General features: G+C 43.4%; 1 protein-coding gene across 1 annotated transcript; it reads right to left on the reverse strand.

Moving 5' to 3' along the window:
- Positions 1–1,186: 1,186 nt before the first annotated feature.
- LOC124046736 lies at positions 1,187–5,017 on the reverse strand. Its single transcript, XM_046367452.1, has 2 exons — positions 4,986–5,017; positions 1,187–4,827 (listed from the first exon to the last, which is right to left on the reverse strand). Exon 2 carries the CDS (start codon positions 3,611–3,613, stop codon positions 1,202–1,204), a length of 2,412 nt encoding a protein of 803 aa, XP_046223408.1. The 5' UTR covers positions 3,614–4,827; positions 4,986–5,017; the 3' UTR covers positions 1,187–1,201.
- Between the last annotated feature and the right edge of the window lie 15,055 nt (positions 5,018–20,072).

Here is a 20,072-nt window from a genome sequence, read left to right on the forward strand (position 1 = left end):
TGGAGCTCATAACTCTGCACCTCCTTGAAACTTGATGGCAAGTAGCTTCGTTGGATCCTTACTTCAGACAAGTTTTGTAGACCTTGGAGCCAGAATTCCCACTGGGAACTTAGGTCATCTGGAAGGGGGTCATCCCAGTCGATTTTGTCACGACACATCCGCTGCAAGATCTGCTTCCCCACCAGGACAAAGGGTGCCACAAACCCAAGCAGATCATATACAGAGGCTACTGTAGACAACACTCCTCTTCTTGTGAGTGGGCATTCCTTGACAACTACTCTAAACTGGAACTCGTCTGATGCGACACACCACAGTACACCAAGCGCTCTCTCCATGTGTGGTTCACCCAGAGCCATATCCAGGTCTTTGGCACCCTTGGCACGTTCTTCCTTGGGAATTGTGGCTATAACTTCCTTGCTGTTAGAGATAAACTTGTGCAACCGAAGTTTGCCGATGCTGCAAAGCTCTCTTGCTTCTTTCCCCAGCTGGGCCGCTTCAGCTTCAGACGATACGCTCGTCAACCCATCATCAACATAAAAGTTCCTTTCTATGAACTGGATAGACTTCTCGCTGAAGCTTCCTCGTCCTTCGACAGCAAGATGTTTGAGACCATAGTTGGCGCAACCAGGAGATGAAGCTGCGCCGAACAAGTGGACCATCATACGATACGCTGAGGGTTGAGACTCTAGATCTCCGTTCTCCCACCAAAGGAACCGTAGATAATCTTGGTCTTCTGCTTTCACATGAAACTGGTGGAACATGCACTCTCCGTCACACATGATTGCAACTGGACCCTTACGAAAACGACAAAGGACGCCCAGCAATGTGTTTGTCACCTCTGGACCGGTAAGATGATCATTCAAGGACGTCTCTCGAAACTTAGCTGAGCAGTCAAAGACGACTCGTATCTTCCCAGGCTTTTGTGGGTGATAAACTCCATGGTGCGGGATGTACCATGCTGGATGCTTGTTAATTTCCTCTTTAGAGACCTTCTCAGCATCTCCACAAGCTATAGTCTCTTCCATGAATGCTGTGTAGTCCTTGTAGTACTGCTTGTCTCTCCTTAGCCTCCTTTCCAGGCACTTGAGTCGGTGAACTGCACATGTTTTATTGTTCGGCAGATTGGGTCTTTCTTCCTTAAACGGCAGCGGCATCTCATAATGTCCATTGTCCTTACGTCTCATGCCCTCTTTCATTTTCTTCAGGAACCGGATATCCTCTTGAGATATGAGGTCCTCTTCTGCAGCTCTCTCTCGTTGAAGTCAGATTCAAGCGTCTTGATAATGTCCAGTGTTGTGATTACCTCTCTTACATGTGTTCTACAAACATGGTGTACTTGATTTGTGAGGTTGGAAGAAGATTGAAGGCTTGGCATCACCTGTCTAACGATAACCCGATGACTCACTCCAATAGGGTCGCCATAGTCGATACATGGATTTCCATAGCCGACTATGCTCCAGCCAAGATCTGTTCTCTGAGCAAAAGGCTGATTTCCCTTACCAGACACAATTTCTCTTGGAAGGAGAGCCTGGGAGCAGTTGTAGCCAATTAAGAGACCGACATCACAGCTCTGTTGAGGAGCAATCTCCTCTGCAATGTGTTCAAGATGAGACCATGCTCTTGCAGTCTCTGGAGTAGGAATATGATCTCTGTTTGCAGGAATAAACTCTCTCGAGTAGGTCGTTGGCAGAGGGATTTTCTTCTCCAAGTAAAACCCTCTAACCTGCAAACCAGACAGCTTCTGGCAGGGCACAGTGGTATTTCTTGAAGCCATTGTAGAGAGTTTCAGTTGGACTGGCTCCTTCCTTGTATTGAGAGCCTTTGTTGTCTCTTCAAGGATAAAAGTGGTGTCACTCTGGGTGTCAAGAAGTGCATACACAAGAACTTCACGATCTGGCTCACTTGTGGTTGACACCCATACTGGAATGATTGTGGAGGTGTGAGTGTTAATGTCCCTTACGACTCTGTTAGATATGGCCTCACTTGACGCTCTTGTCCCCTTATCTCGTGGGGGCTCTGTCTTCCTATCCCTTAACCTTTCTTTACTACGATCTTCGTGCAGGCAGGATGGATGCCTCCTCTGACACGTGTCGCAGGTGTTCCTGTTATCACAATCTTTCGATCGATGCCCAGGCCTTAAACAGCCAAAGCACAATTTATTCTCTTGAACAAACTTCTGTCGCTCTGCGGCGGGCTTATCCATGAACTTCCAGCATTTGTGGAGACTGTGACCTGACTTCTCACAGAAGACACAACTAGTAACAGTATCTTTCTCATCAGAGTTAGTTGCTAATACCCTTGCTCCGGGGTTTTGAATCCTTGGCGTCTTAAGTTTCCCATCTTCACTTGGTTTCAAAGCATGAAGGGATGTTACAGGATTGCAAGCAATCTTGGCTTCTCTCGTGAGAAACTTCACAAACTGACTGAAACTAGGAAAGATCTCCGTTTCTTCTAAGATGTCTGTGACCTTTCTATTCCATCTTGAAGTTAGCCAATCTGGAAGTTTAGCGAGGATCTTTTGGTTTTCATTACAGTCATTAAGCACCTCCAGGCCCTTATTCTGAGACATAGCAGCTTCACAGCTGCGAAGAAAGTCTACAAGGTCTCTAAGTTCAAGACTGTCCTTGGATCCTATTGTAGGCCATGCATTGAGCTTATCTCTGAAAGACTTGGCGATGAAGAATTTGTTTCCGTACCTTTCTTCAAGAATGGTCCAAGCAGCATGGTAGGCTGATTCTGTTCCTAACATAAAGTAACTTTCGATGGCTTTCTTGGCAGGCCCACCGACATATTTTCTTAAGTAATATATCTTCTCAGTTGTTGGTATGTTCTTCCTGTCTATCAGAGTCTGAAAAGAGACCTTCCAGTCAGTGTACGAGAGAGGCTCTCCATTGAATGTTACTGGTTCTGGTATGGGGAGGCGGCTTTCACTGATTGATTCCGCTAGTAACCTGAACATGGTCTTGGTGCCATCTTCTTGCTGTGTGCTTGTCACAACATGTTGTGGTGAGAGACTGTGAAATGAGCCACTTCTGTGCGTGACTTCTTTCACAGATTTGCAGTTAGAGAGTAGTTCTCTCTTCTCGTCCTCTGAGTTTTCATCTTGCTCATACACTTGCATTCGCGCCTTGGCAGCATTTAGTTTCTTGAGCACTTCTAGGCGCTCTAACTCTCTACGCTTGTCTTCTAGTGTCCTTCGTCTGGCAGCATTTTCTACCTCTAACTTGACTCGCAGCCTAGCTTCTTCTAAGCTGCGTTTCACAGCCTCAGCTTCTTGCTCCGCTGTCCTCTTCTTATCTTCATCTTCAAGTCGCTGAAGCTCTTCTAGTTGGCGTTCTTGCTTAACCATTACTTCTAAAGCTGCTTGGTTAGCAGCAACTTCCGCCGCAGCCTCTTGTCTCTTGACAGATGACACGCTTGAGCGTCTGGAGTTGACCTTTGAGTTGCTTTGAGACTGGGAGGAAGCACTTGAGGGCTGATAGTTGAGACTTGACTTATGTGAGAGTTCAGACATGCACAAGGAATTGCTGTCCTTCCAGTGCAACTCTATCTGGTTACTTTGACCTTCTTCCCTGCATTTTAAATGACACCTTACAGTCTTGATAATAGACATTGTAACTGCTTCACAAGTATCAACTCTGCGTCGTATATCGTTGTCGGGAATGTCGATTTGACGCAAATTTACGTAGACAAGGTTTAGCTCTGTTGAGGTATGGCTAATCTTGTTTAAGAGGTCTTCTAGTAGGTCTTCAGAGCAACAGCCTGTCAGTGACAGTTTTGCTTCCTTTACCAGAGCCTTCCACTTCTCATAGCTGACCCTGAAACGATGTTCGAGCTGTCTCCACCTTTCGTCGCGCAGTTCTCTGCCCTTTTCAGTTAACCTGCGGACCCTCTCACCTTTTCGTGGCTCTTGTTGTGCTATCTCATTAGCAGCCTCTGTATCATCATTCACTGGCCGAAGTGACTCCACACCAGTCTGGGCCTCTTCCTGCTGTTCTGTTTGTTCTGATGAAGGCTCAAAGTTTGCGAGGTGTTGCTGCAGCTGCTCAACTTGACCCACCCCATCTCTATCACCTTTAGTGAAACTACCTCTTTTGACATTCTAAATCAAGTCAAATCAATTCTAGCTAAGGTTTGGATAAGTGAGTAGGTAATTTATACTCTAATTCACTGTAATTTAAAACTCAGTACGTGGTATAAACATGTATAATGCTTGTAACAAAGGCTTGAACAAACACCTTACCAAACAATTACACTATTAACTTACATGTGAATATATAATTAATAGGTGTATGCTGACCCTTAATGTTTGTGACTATATATATATTTTTAGTAAGTATCAAATAATATTTTTCAGTAATACACATACCAGTGATACATTAAGATAGAAAGAGCAAATGCATAATACCAGAGTATTTATGAAATAGACAACTATCTCCAGTCCTTACGAATTGTAATCTTAAAGTCTCTTATTAGCTGTTCACAAGGCTAGGACCACCTTCAAACACCTTGACTTGTACTTGCGTGTCTGACTTTCCTGTTAGTCTTGACCTTATGTTGCCTCACGATGCTTCCTTATGTGGAGATTTTCTTCTTAGTTTGCAGGTAGGTGCAAAACTCTTATCTGGCAGATGACAGGGTCTACCAGGATTTGGGAATCTTGTAGACGTTTTACAGCTGGATGTGATTCTTCTTTCTCTCTTGCTCGTGAAGAGCATTGAGTTCTCACTGTAGCTCCCTTCAGTAACCACGAGCACAACCGTTCCTTGATTTTAACTGGCGGCTTTATTCTGTAATTTTAGTCAGAATTATCACCTTCCGTGAGAACTATAAAGTAAATGAAAAATACAGTTAAGCACACTCTTACAACCTTATCTTACGAGTGACTTATTAGCTTGGTATAACTCTGAAGTGCTTACATACATAACAGTTTAACCGGTGTTATAACGGGTTCAGATTAAACACATGAATAAAGGAACAAATACCTCATTGGCTGCTTATTACAGAAGGGAGGAAATCAAACTTCACACTTATTATTCCTGGCATGAATTCACACTTCATCCTAACATACTCTTCAACGTTTATGAACTACTCCCGATGACATGAAAACTTAGCTAACGCAGCGCAGGATTGCCTTCCCTCCAAAGGTGTGTTGCTACAATAACGATCCCCGTTACAACAGTATTAGCTACGTAGTTCCGCTTGTATTATCATTTCCCCCGCACAGCGGACACATAAACAATTCAAACAAAAGACAACGAGATATCCTGTAAGTCTAACTGTCAGTTACAGGGAGGTTGTATTGTTCTAGTCAGTCACAGGGAGGTTAATGTGTTCTAGTCAGTCACGGGGAGGTTGTAGTGTTCTAGTCAGTCACAGGGAGGTTGTATTGTTCTAGTCAGTCACAGGGAGGTTAATGTGTTCTCGTCAGTCACCGGGAGGTTGTAGTGTTCTAGTCAGTCACGGGGAGGTTGTAGTGTTCTAGTCAGTCACAGGGAGGTTCTAGTGTTCTAGTCAGTCACAGGGAGGATGTAGTGTTCTAGTCAGTCACAGGGAGGTTAATGTGTTCTAGTCAGTCACAAGGAGGTTCTAGTGTTCTAGTCAGTCACGGGGAGGTTAATGTGTTCCAGTCAGTCACAAGGAGGTTGTAGTGTTCTAGTCAGTCACAGGGAGGTTAATGTGTTCTAGTCAGTCACAGGGAGGTTAATGTGTTCTAGTCAGTCACAGGGAGGTTTTAGTGTTCTAGTCAGTCACAGGGAGGTTAATGTGTTCTAGTCAGTCACAGGGAGGTTAATGTGTTCTAGTCAGTCACAGGGAGGTTCTAGTGTTCTAGTCAATCACAGGGAGGTTAATGTGTTCTAGTCAGCCACAGGGAGCATTTAGTGTTCTAGTCAGTCACGGGGAGGTTAATTTGTTCTAGTCAGTCACGGGGAGGTTAATGTATTCTAGTCAGTCACAGGGAGGTTAATGTGTTCTCGTCAGTCACCGGGAGGTTGTAGTGTTCTAGTCAGTCACGGGGAGGTTGTAGTGTTCTAGTCAGTCACAGGGAGTTTAATGTGTTCTAGTCAGTCACGGGGAGGTTGTAGTGTTCTAGTCAGTCACAGGGAGGTTGTATTGTTCTAGTCAGTCACAGGGAGGTTAATGTGTTCTCGTCAGTCACCGGGAGGTTGTAGTGTTCTAGTCAGTCACAGGGAGGTTAATGTGTTCTAGTCAGTCACAGGGAGGTTAATTTGTTCTAGTCAGTCACAGGGAGATTTATGTGTTCTAGTCAGTCACAGGGAGGTTGTATTGTTCTAGTCAGTCACAGGGAGGTTAATGTGTTCTCGTCAGTCACAAGGAGGTTCTAGTCAGTCACGTGGAGGTTGTTGTGTTTTAGTCAGTCATGGATCTGTGGATGACAACAAAGAACAGGCGCTTCATTATAAGATCACTGGTTTTGGTTCTGCTGGTATGTAGCTTGTTTTTGTTTGCACGTTCAGGAATTGCTGAAGACTTGCAACATTTACCTTGATGCTAACTCTGCAAATAGCACTGGTTTGAAAAGTCATAGTCAACTCGACCAATAATTAAATAATACTGTTAGCAAACAAAAATCATCATTAATTTCCCATCTGTAGAAACTACGAGAATAAAACGGTTCAGAACATTGGTGAAACATCACATGAGGGTTGAAAAAAACATTTGTCAATTAGAAATATAAAAAAACTGGATGGTTTTCAGAGATAGATATTAAGGGTTGAGGGGAGCTGAAGGGTGGGACCAAAAAAAAAAAAATCTAATGTCAAATATACTGCGTCCGTAAAGAAATATATAGTATGTATAAGCAGGAAGTAGAAGTGTTGTTGTCCATTGGTTTAGTCCATTTAGGGGAGGGGTGGGAGGGTTAAAGGAAGATTATAAAGCAGGAAGTAGAAGTGTTGTTGTCCATTAGTTTAGTCCATTTAGGGGAGGGGTGGGAGGGTTAAAGGAAGATTATAAAGCAGGAAGTAGAAGTGTTGTTGTCCATTAGTTTAGTCCATTTAGGGAGGGGTGGGAGGGTTAAAGGAAGATTATAAAGCAGGAAGTAGAAGTGTTGTTGTCCATTAGTTTAGTCCATTTAGGGGAGGGGTGGGAGGGTTAAAGGAAGATTATAAAGCAGGAAGTAGAAGTGTTGTTGTCCATTAGTTTAGTCCAATTAGGGGAGGGGTGGGAGGGTTAAAGGAAGATTATAAAGCAGGAAGTAGAAGTGTTGTTGTCCATTAGTTTAGTCCATTTAGGGGAGGGGTGGGAGGGTTAAAGGAAGATTATAAAGCAGGAAGTAGAAGTGTTGTTGTCCATTAGTTTAGTCCAATTAGGGGAGGGGTGGGAGGGTTAAAGGAAGATTATAAAGCAGGAAGTAGAAGTGTTGTTGTCCATTGGTTTAGTCCAATTAGGGGAGGGGTGGGAGGGTTAAAGGAAGATTATAAAGCAGGAAGTAGAAGTGTTGTTGTCCATTGGTTTAGTCCAATTAGGGGAGGGGTGGGAGGGTTAAAGGAAGATTATAAAGCAGGAAGTAGAAGTGTTGTTGTCCATTAGTTTAGTCCATTTAGGGGAGGGGTGGGAGGGTTAAAGGAAGATTATAAAGCAGGAAGTAGAAGTGTTGTTGTCCATTAGTTTAGTCCATTTAGGGGAGGGGTGGGAGGGTTAAAGGAAGATTATAAAGCAGGAAGTAGAAGTGTTGTTGTCCATTAGTTTAGTCCAATTAGGGGAGGGGTGGGAGGGTTAAAGGAAGATTATAAAGCAGGAAGTAGAAGTGTTGTTATCCATTGGTTTAGTCCAATTAGGGAGGGGTGGGAGGGTTAAAGGAAGATTATAAAGCAGGAAGTAGAAGTGTTGTTGTCCATTGGTTTAGTCCAATTAGGGAGGGGTGGGAGGGTTAAAGGAAGATTATAAAGCAGGAAGTAGAAGTGTTGTTGTCCATTGGTTTAGTCCAATTAGGGGAGGGGTGGGAGGGTTAAAGGAAGATTATAAAGCAGGAAGTAGAAGTGTTGTTGTCCATTAGTTTAGTCCAATTAGGGGAGGGGTGGGGGGTTAAAGGAAGATTATAAAGCAGGAAGTAGAAGTGTTGTTGTCCATTAGTTTAGTCCATTTAGGGGAGGGGTGGGAGGGTTAAAGGAAGATTATAAAGCAGGAAGTAGAAGTGTTGTTGTCCATTAGTTTAGTCCATTTAGGGAGGGGTGGGAGGGTTAAAGGAAGATTATAAAGCAGGAAGTAGAAGTGTTGTTGTCCATTAGTTTAGTCCATTTAGGGGAGGGGTGGGAGGGTTAAAGGAAGATTATAAAGCAGGAAGTAGAAGTGTTGTTGTCCATTAGTTTAGTCCATTTAGGGGAGGGGTGGGAGGGTTAAAGGAAGATTATAAAGCAGGAAGTAGAAGTGTTGTTGTCCATTGGTTTAGTCCAATTAGGGGAGGGGTGGGAGGGTTAAAGGAAGATTATAAAGCAGGAAGTAGAAGTGTTGTTGTCCATTAGTTTAGTCCAATTAGGGGAGGGGTGGGGGGGTTAAAGGAAGATTATAAAGCAGGAAGTAGAAGTGTTGTTGTCCATTAGTTTAGTCCAATTAGGGGAGGGGTGGGAGGGTTAAAGGATGATTATGAAGCAGAAAGAAATATATAAAAATATATGATGCAGAAAATTACATTGATAGAACCCACAAACTATCTGCAAATATTAAAGCTGGTGGTGGTCATGACGATGGCTTCAGTGATGACTTTTATAAAATTTATAAAATGAGGAAAATGAAAGTGCTCTGATGAACTGCATTGAAAACCAGCCAGGAATACTGTGATACTGCACAATTCACTACAGAAATGTATGCTGTGTGTAATGTACTGCTCTAATATAGTTTTGACCATCTAGACATGTAGGTCACTAGGTCACATGCTTGATGTAACCTATGACCTTCCCTGAACCGAACAGAACACTATTAGTCCTGTCAACCTAAGATGAGTCATCTGGTGTCTGAGGAGGTCATGGCTGAGGAAAGGGGATTTCTGCTTTCTGACCACTTCTCCTAAAGTGGAGGAAGTAGATTTGATAGACTTGAGAATGGTGGTTTTGTTAAAGCGCTGACGTGTTGTTGAAATCTATTATTTACAAATATCCTTGGTGATTGTTTCCATGGCACCAAATGAAACAAACACCCTTAACTAGAACCCTGAGACATGCATTGGATTCATGCCGAAACAGAGCTCCCATACGAGCCAGTTTAGATGGGGAGCATAGTACCTTAGTAAAGCTAGCTGTCACAGGCCATGGCCACTCCCATAGTCCCCTGTATAAAACCGTTCAGATGACTTTCACTTGTATCTGTTCCCATGGTAACGATTTGAGTTGGGGTCATGGTGTCCAACTATGTGGAGAACCACAGGAATACGGTCTAACCGTAAACAACGAGTACAAACTCACACGGCCAAGCGAAGGCCTTGGTTATGTAGTATAGAGTACTTAGTTGTAATCTGGTGACCCAACGATCTGGTTATGTTTCCCTGCTCAACAATCAAACTGGTGTCTCCATAGTCCCATCGTACCTTCGTAGAAATAGTTTGAGAATGTGTTTTCCGAAAACTATTAATTTAAGTGTTGGAGTGCACACACACACACACACACACACACACACACACACACACACACACACACACACACACACACACACACACACACACACACACACACACACACACACACACACACACACACACACACACACACACACACACACACACACACACTGTGTGTGTGTGCACACTGTGTTTCTGGTGTGAGGCCTGGTTCCAAAATTATGATGTAGTGGATGTATAAAAGAAGGATTGTTCAAATGTGGGCACACCCCTCTGTCCCTCTCCCTCTGTCTACACCCCTCTGTCCCTCTCTCTTTGTCTACACCCCTCTGTCCCTCTCTCTCTGTCTGTCTACACCCCTCTGTCACTCTCTCTCTGCCGGCCTCCCTCTTTTCCTTCTCCCTGTCTCTCTCGCCATCTCTCTCTCTCTACATCTCTCTCTGCCTGCCTCCCTCTTTTCCTTCTCTCTCTCTCTACATCTCTCTCTCTGCCTGCCTCCCTCTTTTCCTTCTCTCTCTGTCTCTCTCTACATCTCTCTCTCTGCCTACCTCCCTCTTTTCCTTCTCTCTCTGTCTCTGTTTCTCTACATCGCTCTCTCCCTCTGTCTCTCTCTGTCTACATCGCTCTCTCCCTCCGTCTCTCTCTGTCTACATCGCTCTCTCCCTCCATCTCTCTCTCTCTCCCTCCCTCCATTTCTCTAAATACATCTCTCTCTGCCTCTCTCTCTCCATTTCTCTCTGCATCGCTCCCTCGCTCTCTCTCTGCCCGCCTCCCTCTTTTCCTTTTCTCTCCATCTCTCTCTCCCTCCGTCTCTCTCTGTCTACATCGCTCTCTCCCTCCGTCTCTCTCTGTCTACATCGCTCTCTCCCTCCATCTCTCTCTGTCTACATCGCTCTCTCCCTCCATCTCTCTCTGTCTACATCACTCTCTCTCTCCGTCTCTCTCTGTCTACATCGCTCGCTCTCCCTCTGCCTCCCTCTCTCTCTCCATCTCTCTCCCTCCATTTCTCTAAATACCTCCGTCTCTCTCTGTCTCTCTCTCTCTCTCTCTCTCTCTCTCATCACTCTCTCTCTCTCTCTCTGTCTACATCGCTCTCTCCCTCTGTCTCTCTCTCTCTCCCTCCCTCCATTTCTCTAAATACATCTCTCTCTCTCTCTCTCTCTCTCTCTCTCTCTCTCTCTCTCTCTCTCTCTCTCTCTCTCTCTCTCTCTCTCTCTCTCTCTCTCTCTCTCTCTCTCTCTCTCTCTCTCTCTCTCTCTCTCTCTCTCTCTCTCTCTCTCTCTCTCTCTCTCTCTCTCTCTCTCTCTCTCTCTCTCTCTCTCTCTCTCTCTCTCTCTCCAGGGAGTAGGGAAACCCAGATGTCAGCAGCCCATGAAAGGGTCTCCTCTCTGGTCAGAGAGAGAGAGAGGAATCAGGGGGTGGGTGGTTGGTGCCTGGTGTTCGTTGGCGGTAGTGGGGATCTGAGGGGGTCACCCTAATTGTACCGTAAACACAGCTATTGTTTTGAGACTTACAAAGTGGGGCAGTGATCGTGCTCCACGTGTGCCTTGTCCCCCCTCGCCGCTGGTGCACGTAAGGGTTGAGGAGAGTGGGTGGGGAGTGGCGGGGCGGGGGTATTTCCAAAATGGCCTTGGTGAGATTACTAAGGCAACAAACAGCTGAGTGACTGGCAGAAGCCACGTAGGGCTGGTCTCTCACCTTTGATTCTTCATACACAAGACTCAGTGTGTGGTGTGTTTTAGCATTTTAGCAACTTTCTTGTAAATGTATCTCTATATCAATAAGGATAACACTACATGTGAGTAGCTGTACATGAATTTAAAGTTGAACCTCTTCAACCTATGGGGGCGCTATGTCATTATTGGATAAAAAGACGTGCCCGTTTTAAGCGCAATATTTTGTCACGAAAAGATGCTCGACTATGCATGGACTTGACAGCCTTGGAAAGACAAAACTCTGACGTATCTGTGAGTGCCCCAGAACTAATGCTACAGGCGAAACCAAGATGAAACTTCAAACAGGAAATGAACAGGATTTTTGACGCTGTGTTTACTAACGTCTCCTTATATGGATGTGAATATGCTGTGAACGAGCTTATGCGCTCTGCCGTTCATCCAAGATGTCTGCAGCATTGTGGCGTATTTGTAGGCATATCATTGGAAGATTGGCCATAAGAGACTACATTTGCCAGGGGGCCGTCCGGTGCCCTTTGTCTAAATCGGTGCGTAATTCCCAGTGGCAACCATTGTGTTACAGAAGGAAACTCATACTTCCAGGAACGATACATCATTGAAGAGATATGTGAAAAACACCTTGAGGATTGGTTCTGAACAACGTTTGCCATGTTTCTGTGGATATTATGGAGTTAATTTGGAAAAAAGTTTGGCGTTTGGATAACTGAATTTTCGGGGTTTTTTTGGTAGCCAAACGTGACGCACCAAACGGACCGATTTCTCCTGCACAAAAAATATTTCAGGAAAAACTGAACATTTGCTACCTAACTAACTGAGAGTCTCCTCATTGAAAACATCCGAAGTTCTTCAAAGGTAAATGATGTTCTAAACCGATGTTTAGAATCAATCCTCAAGGTGTTTTTCACATATCTATTGATGATAAATCCATCGTGGCAGTTGACTTTCTCTTCTCAAGAAATGGAACTGCGCATGGTCCATGCAATAATAATAAAGATTACGCAATAATTTCGACACAGGACACCGGCGGACACCTGATAAATGTAGTCTCTTATGGTCAATCTTCCAATGATATGCCTACAAATACGTCACAATGCTGCAGACACCTTGGAGAAACGACAGAAAGGACAGGCTCATTCCTGGCGCATTCACAGCCATATAAGGAGACATTGGAACACAGCGCCTTCAGAATCTGGGGCATTTCCTGTATGAAACTTCATCTTGGTTTCGCCTGTAGCATTAGTTCTGGGACACTCACAGATAATATCTTTGCAGTTTTGGAAACGTCAGAGTTTTTTTATTTCCAAAGCTGTCAATTACATGCATAGTCGAGCATCTTTTCGTGACAAAATATCTTGTTTAAAACGGGAACGTTTTTTATCCAAAAATTAAAAGAGCCCCCTATCTCGAAGAAGTTAATAATAACACCAATCTATAAAATACAAAAGAGATGTTTCAAATGTATTGCCCTATCCAGTGTGTTCTGTTAATTTGACATGTTCAGTCATTTAGAAGACTTTTATTCAGAGAGATTTACAGTTAAGTACATTCCTCTTAAGATTGCTAGGTGGGATAACCACATATCACAGTCATAGTAAATACCCCTTTCCTCCATAAAGCAGCTATCAACAGTCAGAGCTAGTAAGGTGGGAAACAAAGTCAAGTGTGAGTGTTAGTTCACAAAAACACTTTTGTTTTAAATGGGGTGGTGGGGGCTGTGGGATTATTTAAGAGGTAGGGTTTCAGATGTTTCGGGAAGATGGGCAGGGACTCTGCTGTCCTAGCTTGAGGGAGAAGCTGGTTCTACCTTTGTGATGCCAGGACAGAGAAGCCCTTTGACTGAGCTGAGCGGGAGCTGCCCTTGCGCAGGGGTGGGAGGGCCAAGAGACCAGAGGTGGCAGAAAGCAGTGCTCGGGTTGGGGTGTAGGTTTTGAACATAGCCTTAAGGTAGGGAGGGGCAGTTCCTCTTGCTGATCCGTAGGTAAGCACCATGGTCTTATAGTGGATGCAAGCTTCGACTGAAAACCAGTGGAGTGTGTGGAGAAGCAGGGTGACATGGGAGAACTTGGGAAGGTTGAACACCAGGTGGGCTGCAGGGATAAGTAGCAAGGGTTTGATGGCTCAAAGTGGGCTAGCCCAGCCAACAGTGAGCTGCAGTAGTCCAGATGGGAGATGACAAGGTATGTAGTCTGTAGTCCTGTCGTTGAGCTGTTCTTGTTTGTTAATGTTCTGTATTAGGTCATGTTTTATGTTCTGTGTGAACCCCAGAAACAGTAGCTACTGCTTTCTCAACAGCAAATGGGGATCCTAATAAATGACCAAAATGTCAAGTGCCTGGATTAGGACAGGTACCACTTCCTGAGTGAGGTAGAGTCGTTCTCTACGGATGTTGTAGAACAGGAACCTGCAGGAGCGAGGCACTGCTTTGATGTTTGAAGAGCACGACAGAGTGTTGTGCAGGGTCATTGCATTCTGTGAGGGGGACACAGTGGATTTGTCAACTGTGATGCAGAGGTCTTTGAGTGGGTAAGTCTTCCCCGGGAGGAAGAGCAGCTCCGTTTTGTGACGAGATTGAGCTTGAGGTGGTGGGCCGACCTCCAAGCTCAGATATCTGCCAGGCAAGCAAAGATGCGTGTCGCCACCTGTGTGTCAGAAGGGGGTAAGAAGAGAAATAGTTGCGTGTAATTCACACAGCAATGATAGGAGAGACCATGTGAGGACATTACAAACCTTAGTGACTTGGTGTATAGAGAGAAGAGGGGAGGGCCTAGAACTGAGCCCTGAGGGACACCAGTAGTGAGAGTACGTGATGCAGACACAGATCCTCTCCACGTCACCTGGTAGGAGCGGCCTGCCAGGTAGGATGCAATCCAGGAGTGTGCCAAGCCTGAGACGCCCAGCCCTGAGAGGGTGGAGAGGAGGATCTGATAGAGCCTTAGACGCCCAGCCCTGAGAGGGTGAAGAGGAGGATCTGATAGAGCCTGAGACGCCCAGCCCTGAGAGGGTGGAGAGGAGGATCTGATGGTTCACCGTGTCAAAGGCAGCAGATAGAGGAGTAGGAGGATGAGAACAGAGGAGAGAGAGTCAGCTTTGGCAGTGCATAGAGCATCCGTGACACAGAGAAGAGCAGTCTCAGTTGAGGGACACGTCTTGAAGCCTTTTCCTACGATAAGAAAGCAGAACCTACTGGTACCACACAGCAGTGATCACATGGTAGAGCTCTAATGTTTTCCCAAACCTGGTACCGGGCATGTTTTGGTTTTTGTACTAGCACTTCAGAGCTGATTTGAATCATCAACGTTTGATGATGAGCTGGTTATTTGAATCAGCTGTGTCGTGCTAGGGTTAGTGGGACCAAGTTTGGGAAACCCTCCTCTAATGTAATACACAGCACTGATTGCATAGTAGTATGCTAGCAGATACCCATAGACTTATATATAATAATAATAATAATAATATAGATACCTTACAGTCATGTGTGCATACATTCTACATGGGTGGTCATTACCCTGGCGTTACAAGCGCCATGCTCTACCAACTGAGCTAGGTTCAGACGGTTAGTTTCCCCAGCCAATGCTAACTTCCATCATACTGGACACAGAGACATAAAAAGGGTATCATTGGGTTTATCCGACTCTGGGGAAGTAGATAAAGGGCTTAATATGAACTTTAAAGTACTATACAGCACTGATTGCATGGTAGCGTTCACTGTTAAAATATGCTTGTGACCTCTCAATCTATGTCTGATATGACAGAATCTTCCAAAACACAAACACACATGTAGAAACGTACACATACTCCTCTGCCTAATATTCTAACAACTTCTGTCAGAATGGGGGAAGAGAGGAGGTTTGGATTCCTTTAAATGAATAAGAAATGTATGGCATTCCTATTAGTTTGTTGATTTGGATCCCCATGTGCTTTTGTAGAAGCAGCAGCTTCTACAACTTCCTGGGGTCCACAAAAAAACACAAAACATAACAAGTAACAAAACACTGTTACAATACTAGACAAGGACAGTCACAAAATAGAATGATGTACGAACAATACAACTAAAACATAATACAAACATTACAACTAAAACTGGGGTCCACAAAAAAACACAAAAACATAACAAGTAACAAAACACTGTTACAATACTAGACAAGGACAGTCACAAAATAGAATGATGTACAAACAATACAACTAAAACATAATACAAACATTACAACTAAAACATAATACAAACATTACAACTAAAACATAATACAAACATTACAACTAAAACATAATACAAACATTACAACTAAAAAAATACAAACATTACAACTAAAAAAATACAAACATTACAACTAAAAATAATACAAACATTACAACTAAAAAACCAAAATAATACAAACATTACAACTAAAATAATAAAAAAACATTACAACCAAAATAATACAAACATTACAACTAAAAAATAATACAAACATTACAACTAAAACATAATACAAACATTACAACTAAAACATAATACAAACATTACAACTAAAACATAATACAAACATTACAACTAAAACATAATACAAACATTACAACTAAAAAATAATACAAACATTAAACATAATACAAACATTACAACTAAAACATAATACAAACATTACAACTAAAACATTACAATACAAACATTACAACTAAAACTACAAAAACAACTAAAAAAAATACAAACATTACAACTAAAAATAATACAAAAACAACTAAAAAAATACAAACATTACAACTAAAAATAATACAAAAAAACTAATACAAACATTACAACTAAAACATAATACAAACATTACAACTAAAACTACAAAAACAACTAAAAAAAATACAAACATTACAACTAAAAAAATACAAACATTACAACTAAAAAATAATACAAACATTACAACTAAAAAATAATACAAACATTACAACTAAAAAATAATACAAACATTACAACTAAAAAATACAAACATTACAACTAAAAAATAATACAAACATTACAACTAAAAAATAATACAAACATTACAACTAAAAAATAATACAAACATTACAACTAAAAAATAATACAAACATTACAACTAAAAAATACAAACATTACAACAATAATACAAACATTACAACTAAAAAATACAAACATTACAACTAAAAATACAAACATTACAACTAAAAAATACAAACATTACAACTAAAAATACAAACATTACAACTAAAAAATACAAACATTACAAACAAATTACAAACATTAAAAAAATACAACATTACAACTAAAAATACATTACAAACATTACAACTAAAAAAAATACAAACATTACAAAAAATACAACTAAAAAAATACAAAAAAACATTAAAAATACAAACAACAAAAAAATAATACAAACATTACAACTAAAAAAATACAAACATTACAACTAAAAAAATACAAACATTACAACTAAAAAAATACAAACATTACAACTAAAAAAATACAAACATTACAACTAAAAAAATACAAACATTATAACTAAAAAAATACAAACATTACAACTAAAATAATACAAACATTACAACTAAAACATAATACAAACATTACAACTAAAAAAATGTGTGTTAGAGTATGTCTTTGTGTGCATGTGTTTGTGTGTCCCTTCACAGTCCCCACCATTCCATGAGTCGTTTTTTTAGTTCGCTTTTTTAAAGGTAATTTTATTTGCCTGAGTAATTTATGTTTGCTTGAGTAATAGGAGATGGAAGGGAATTCCATGGCTCTGTATAATCCTGTGAATTGCCTTCAATTAGATTTGTACTTGTGTAATGATCGTCGTATGAAGGAGGGGACCAAAACGCAGCGTGGTAAGTGTTCATGATAAATGTAATACTCGAACACTCGAAAAAAATAACAACGAGGGAAAACCGAAACAGTCCTGTTAGGTGCACACTAAACAGAAAATAACTACCAACAAAAACCAAACCAAAAAGGACAACTTATATATGATCCCCAATCAGAGACAATGATAGACAGCTGCCTCTGATTGAGAACCACACCAACATAGAAATAAAGAAACTAGAATGTCCACCCTAGTCACACCTTGGGCCTAACCAAAATAGAGAATACTGTGAAGAGACCCCTGGTGGCATATCTTGTGTGGGGGGTATGTATTGACTGTCTGAGATGAATGTTATTTGATTATAAAAACAATATGGATTTTTCATCACAGTAATATTTCTCAGAAGAAGATAACCAGTTAATCTCTCATCAACCCTCAACCAGGAAAGACTGGCATGCATGTTGTTGATGTTAGTTCTGTATGTGAGGATAAGGGCGAGGCGTGCTGCTCTGTTTTGAGTCAGCTGCAGCTTTGCTAGGTCTTTCTTTGCTGCACTTGACCATTTTACCGGACAGTAATCGAGATGAGACAAGACCAGAGCCTGAACAACTAGTGCAGTTGATTTTGTGTTCTGTCAGGGAGCTCTGAATGGAGTGAAGAGGAGGACATCCTGGGAGTTAGTTAGGGAGCTCTGAATGGAGAGGAGGACATCCTGTGAGTTAGTTGGGGAGCTCTGAATGGAGGGGAGAGGAGGACATCCTGTGAGTTAGTTAGGGAGCTCTGAACGGAGAGGAGAGGAGGACATCCTGTGAGTTAGTTGGGGAGCTCTGAATGGAGAGGAGAGGAGGACATCCTGTGAGTTAGTTAGGGAGCTCTGAATGGAGAGGAGAGGAGTGAAGAGGAGGACATCCCGGGAGTTAGTTAGGAAGCTCTGAATGGAGAGGAGAGGAGTGAAGAGGAGGACATTCTGGGAGTTAGTTAGGGAGCTCTGAATGGAGAGGAGAGGAGGACATCCCGGGAGTTAGTTAGGGAGCTCTGAATGGAGAGGAGAGGAGTGAAGAGGAGGACATTCTGGGAGTTAGTTAGGGAGCTCTGAATGGAGAGGAGAGGAGGACAACCTGGGAGTAAGTTAGGGAGCTCTGAATGGAGAGGAGAGGAGGACATCCTTTGAGTTAGTTAGGGAGCTCTGAATGGAGAGGAGAGGAGTGAAGAGGAGGACATTCTGGGAGTTAGTTAGGGAGCTCTGAATGGAGAGGAGAGGAGTGAAGAGGAGGACATTCTGGGAGTTAGTTAGGGAGCTCTGAATGGAGAGGAGAGGAGGACAACCTGGGAGTAAGTTAGGGAGCTCTGAATGGAGAGGAGAGGAGGACAACCTGGGAGTTAGTTAGGGAGCTCTGAATGTGAGGAGTGAGAGGAGGACATCCCGGGAGTTAGTTAGGGAGCTCTGAATGGAGAGGAGAGGAGTGAAGAGGAGGACATCCTGGGAGTTAGTTAGGGAGCTCTGAATGGAATGGAGAGGAGAGGAGGACATCCTGGAGTTAGTTAGGGAGCTCTGAATGGAGAGGAGAGGAGGACATCCTGGGAGTTAGTTAGGGAGCTCTGAATGGAGAGGAGAGGAGGACATCCTGGGAGTTAGTTAGGGAGCTCTGAATGGAGAGGAGAGGAGGAAGAGGAGGACATCCTGGGAGTTAGTTAGGGAGCTCTGAATGGAGAGGAGTGAAGAGGAGGACATCCTGGGAGTTAGTTAGGGAGCTCTGAATTGGAGAGGAGAGGAGGACATCCTGGGAGTTAGTTAGGGAGCTCTGAATGGAGAGGAGAGGAGGACATCCTGGGAGTTAGTTAGGGAGCTCTGAATGGAGAGGAGAGGAGGACATCCTGGGAGTTAGTTAGGGAGCTCTGAATGATTGGAGGAGGAGAGGAGGACATCCTGGGAGTTAGTTAGGGAGCTCTGAATGGAGAGGAGGAGAAGAGGACATCCTGGGAGTTAGTTAGGGAGCTCTGAATGGAGAGGGGAGGAGTGAAGAGGAGGACATCCTGGGAGTTAGTTAGGGAGCTCTGAATGGAGAGAAGAGGAGGACATCCTGGGAGTTAGTTAGGGAGCTCTGAATGGAGAGGAGAGGAGGACATCTGGGAGTTAGGTTGGGGAGCTCTGAATGGAGAGGAGAGGAGTGAAGAGGAGGACATCCTGGGAGTTAGTTAGGGAGCTCTGAATGGAGAGGAGAGGAGTGAAGAGGAGGACATCCTGGGAGTTAGTTAGGGAGCTCTGAATGGAGAGGAGAGGGGTGAAGAGGAGGACATCCTGGGAGTTAGTTAGGGTAATCTTAATGGAGAGGAGAGGAGTGAAGAGGAGGACATCCTGGGAGTTAGTTAGGGAGCTCTGAATGGAGAGGAGAGGAGGACATTCTGTGAGTAAGTTAGGGAGCTCTGAATGGAGAGGAGAGGAGTGAAGAGGAGGACATCCTGGGAGTTAGTTAGGGAGCTCTGAATGGAGAGGAGAGGAGTGAAGAGGAGGACATCCTGGGAGTTAGTTAGGGAGCTCTGAATGGAGAGGAGAGGGGTGAGAGGAGGACATTCTGGGAGTTAGTTAGGGAGCTCTGAATGGAGAGGAGTGAAGAGGAGGACATCCTGGAGTTAGTTAGGGAGCTCTGAATGGAGAGGAGAGGAGTGAAGAGGAGGACATCCTGGGAGTTAGTTAGGGAGCTCTGAATGGAGAGGAGAGGAGGACATCCTGGGAGTAAGTTAGGGAGCTCTGAATGGAGAGGAGAGGAGGACATCCTGTGAGTTAGTTAGGGAGCTCTGAATGGAGAGAGGAGTGGAGGACATCCTGGGAGTTAGTGAGGGAGCTCTGAATGGAGAGGAGAGGAGGACATCCTGGGAGTTAGTTAGGGAGCTCTGAATGGAGAGAGGAGAGGAGGACATCCTGGGAGTTAGTTAGGGAGCTCTGAATGGAGAGGAGAGGAGTGAAGAGGAGGACATCCTGGGAGTTAGTTAGGGAGCTCTGAATGGAGAGGAGAG

Source organism: Oncorhynchus gorbuscha, linkage group LG10 (genome assembly GCF_021184085.1).
Source record: "Oncorhynchus gorbuscha isolate QuinsamMale2020 ecotype Even-year linkage group LG10, OgorEven_v1.0, whole genome shotgun sequence".
Lineage (NCBI taxonomy): Eukaryota > Metazoa > Chordata > Actinopteri > Salmoniformes > Salmonidae > Oncorhynchus > Oncorhynchus gorbuscha.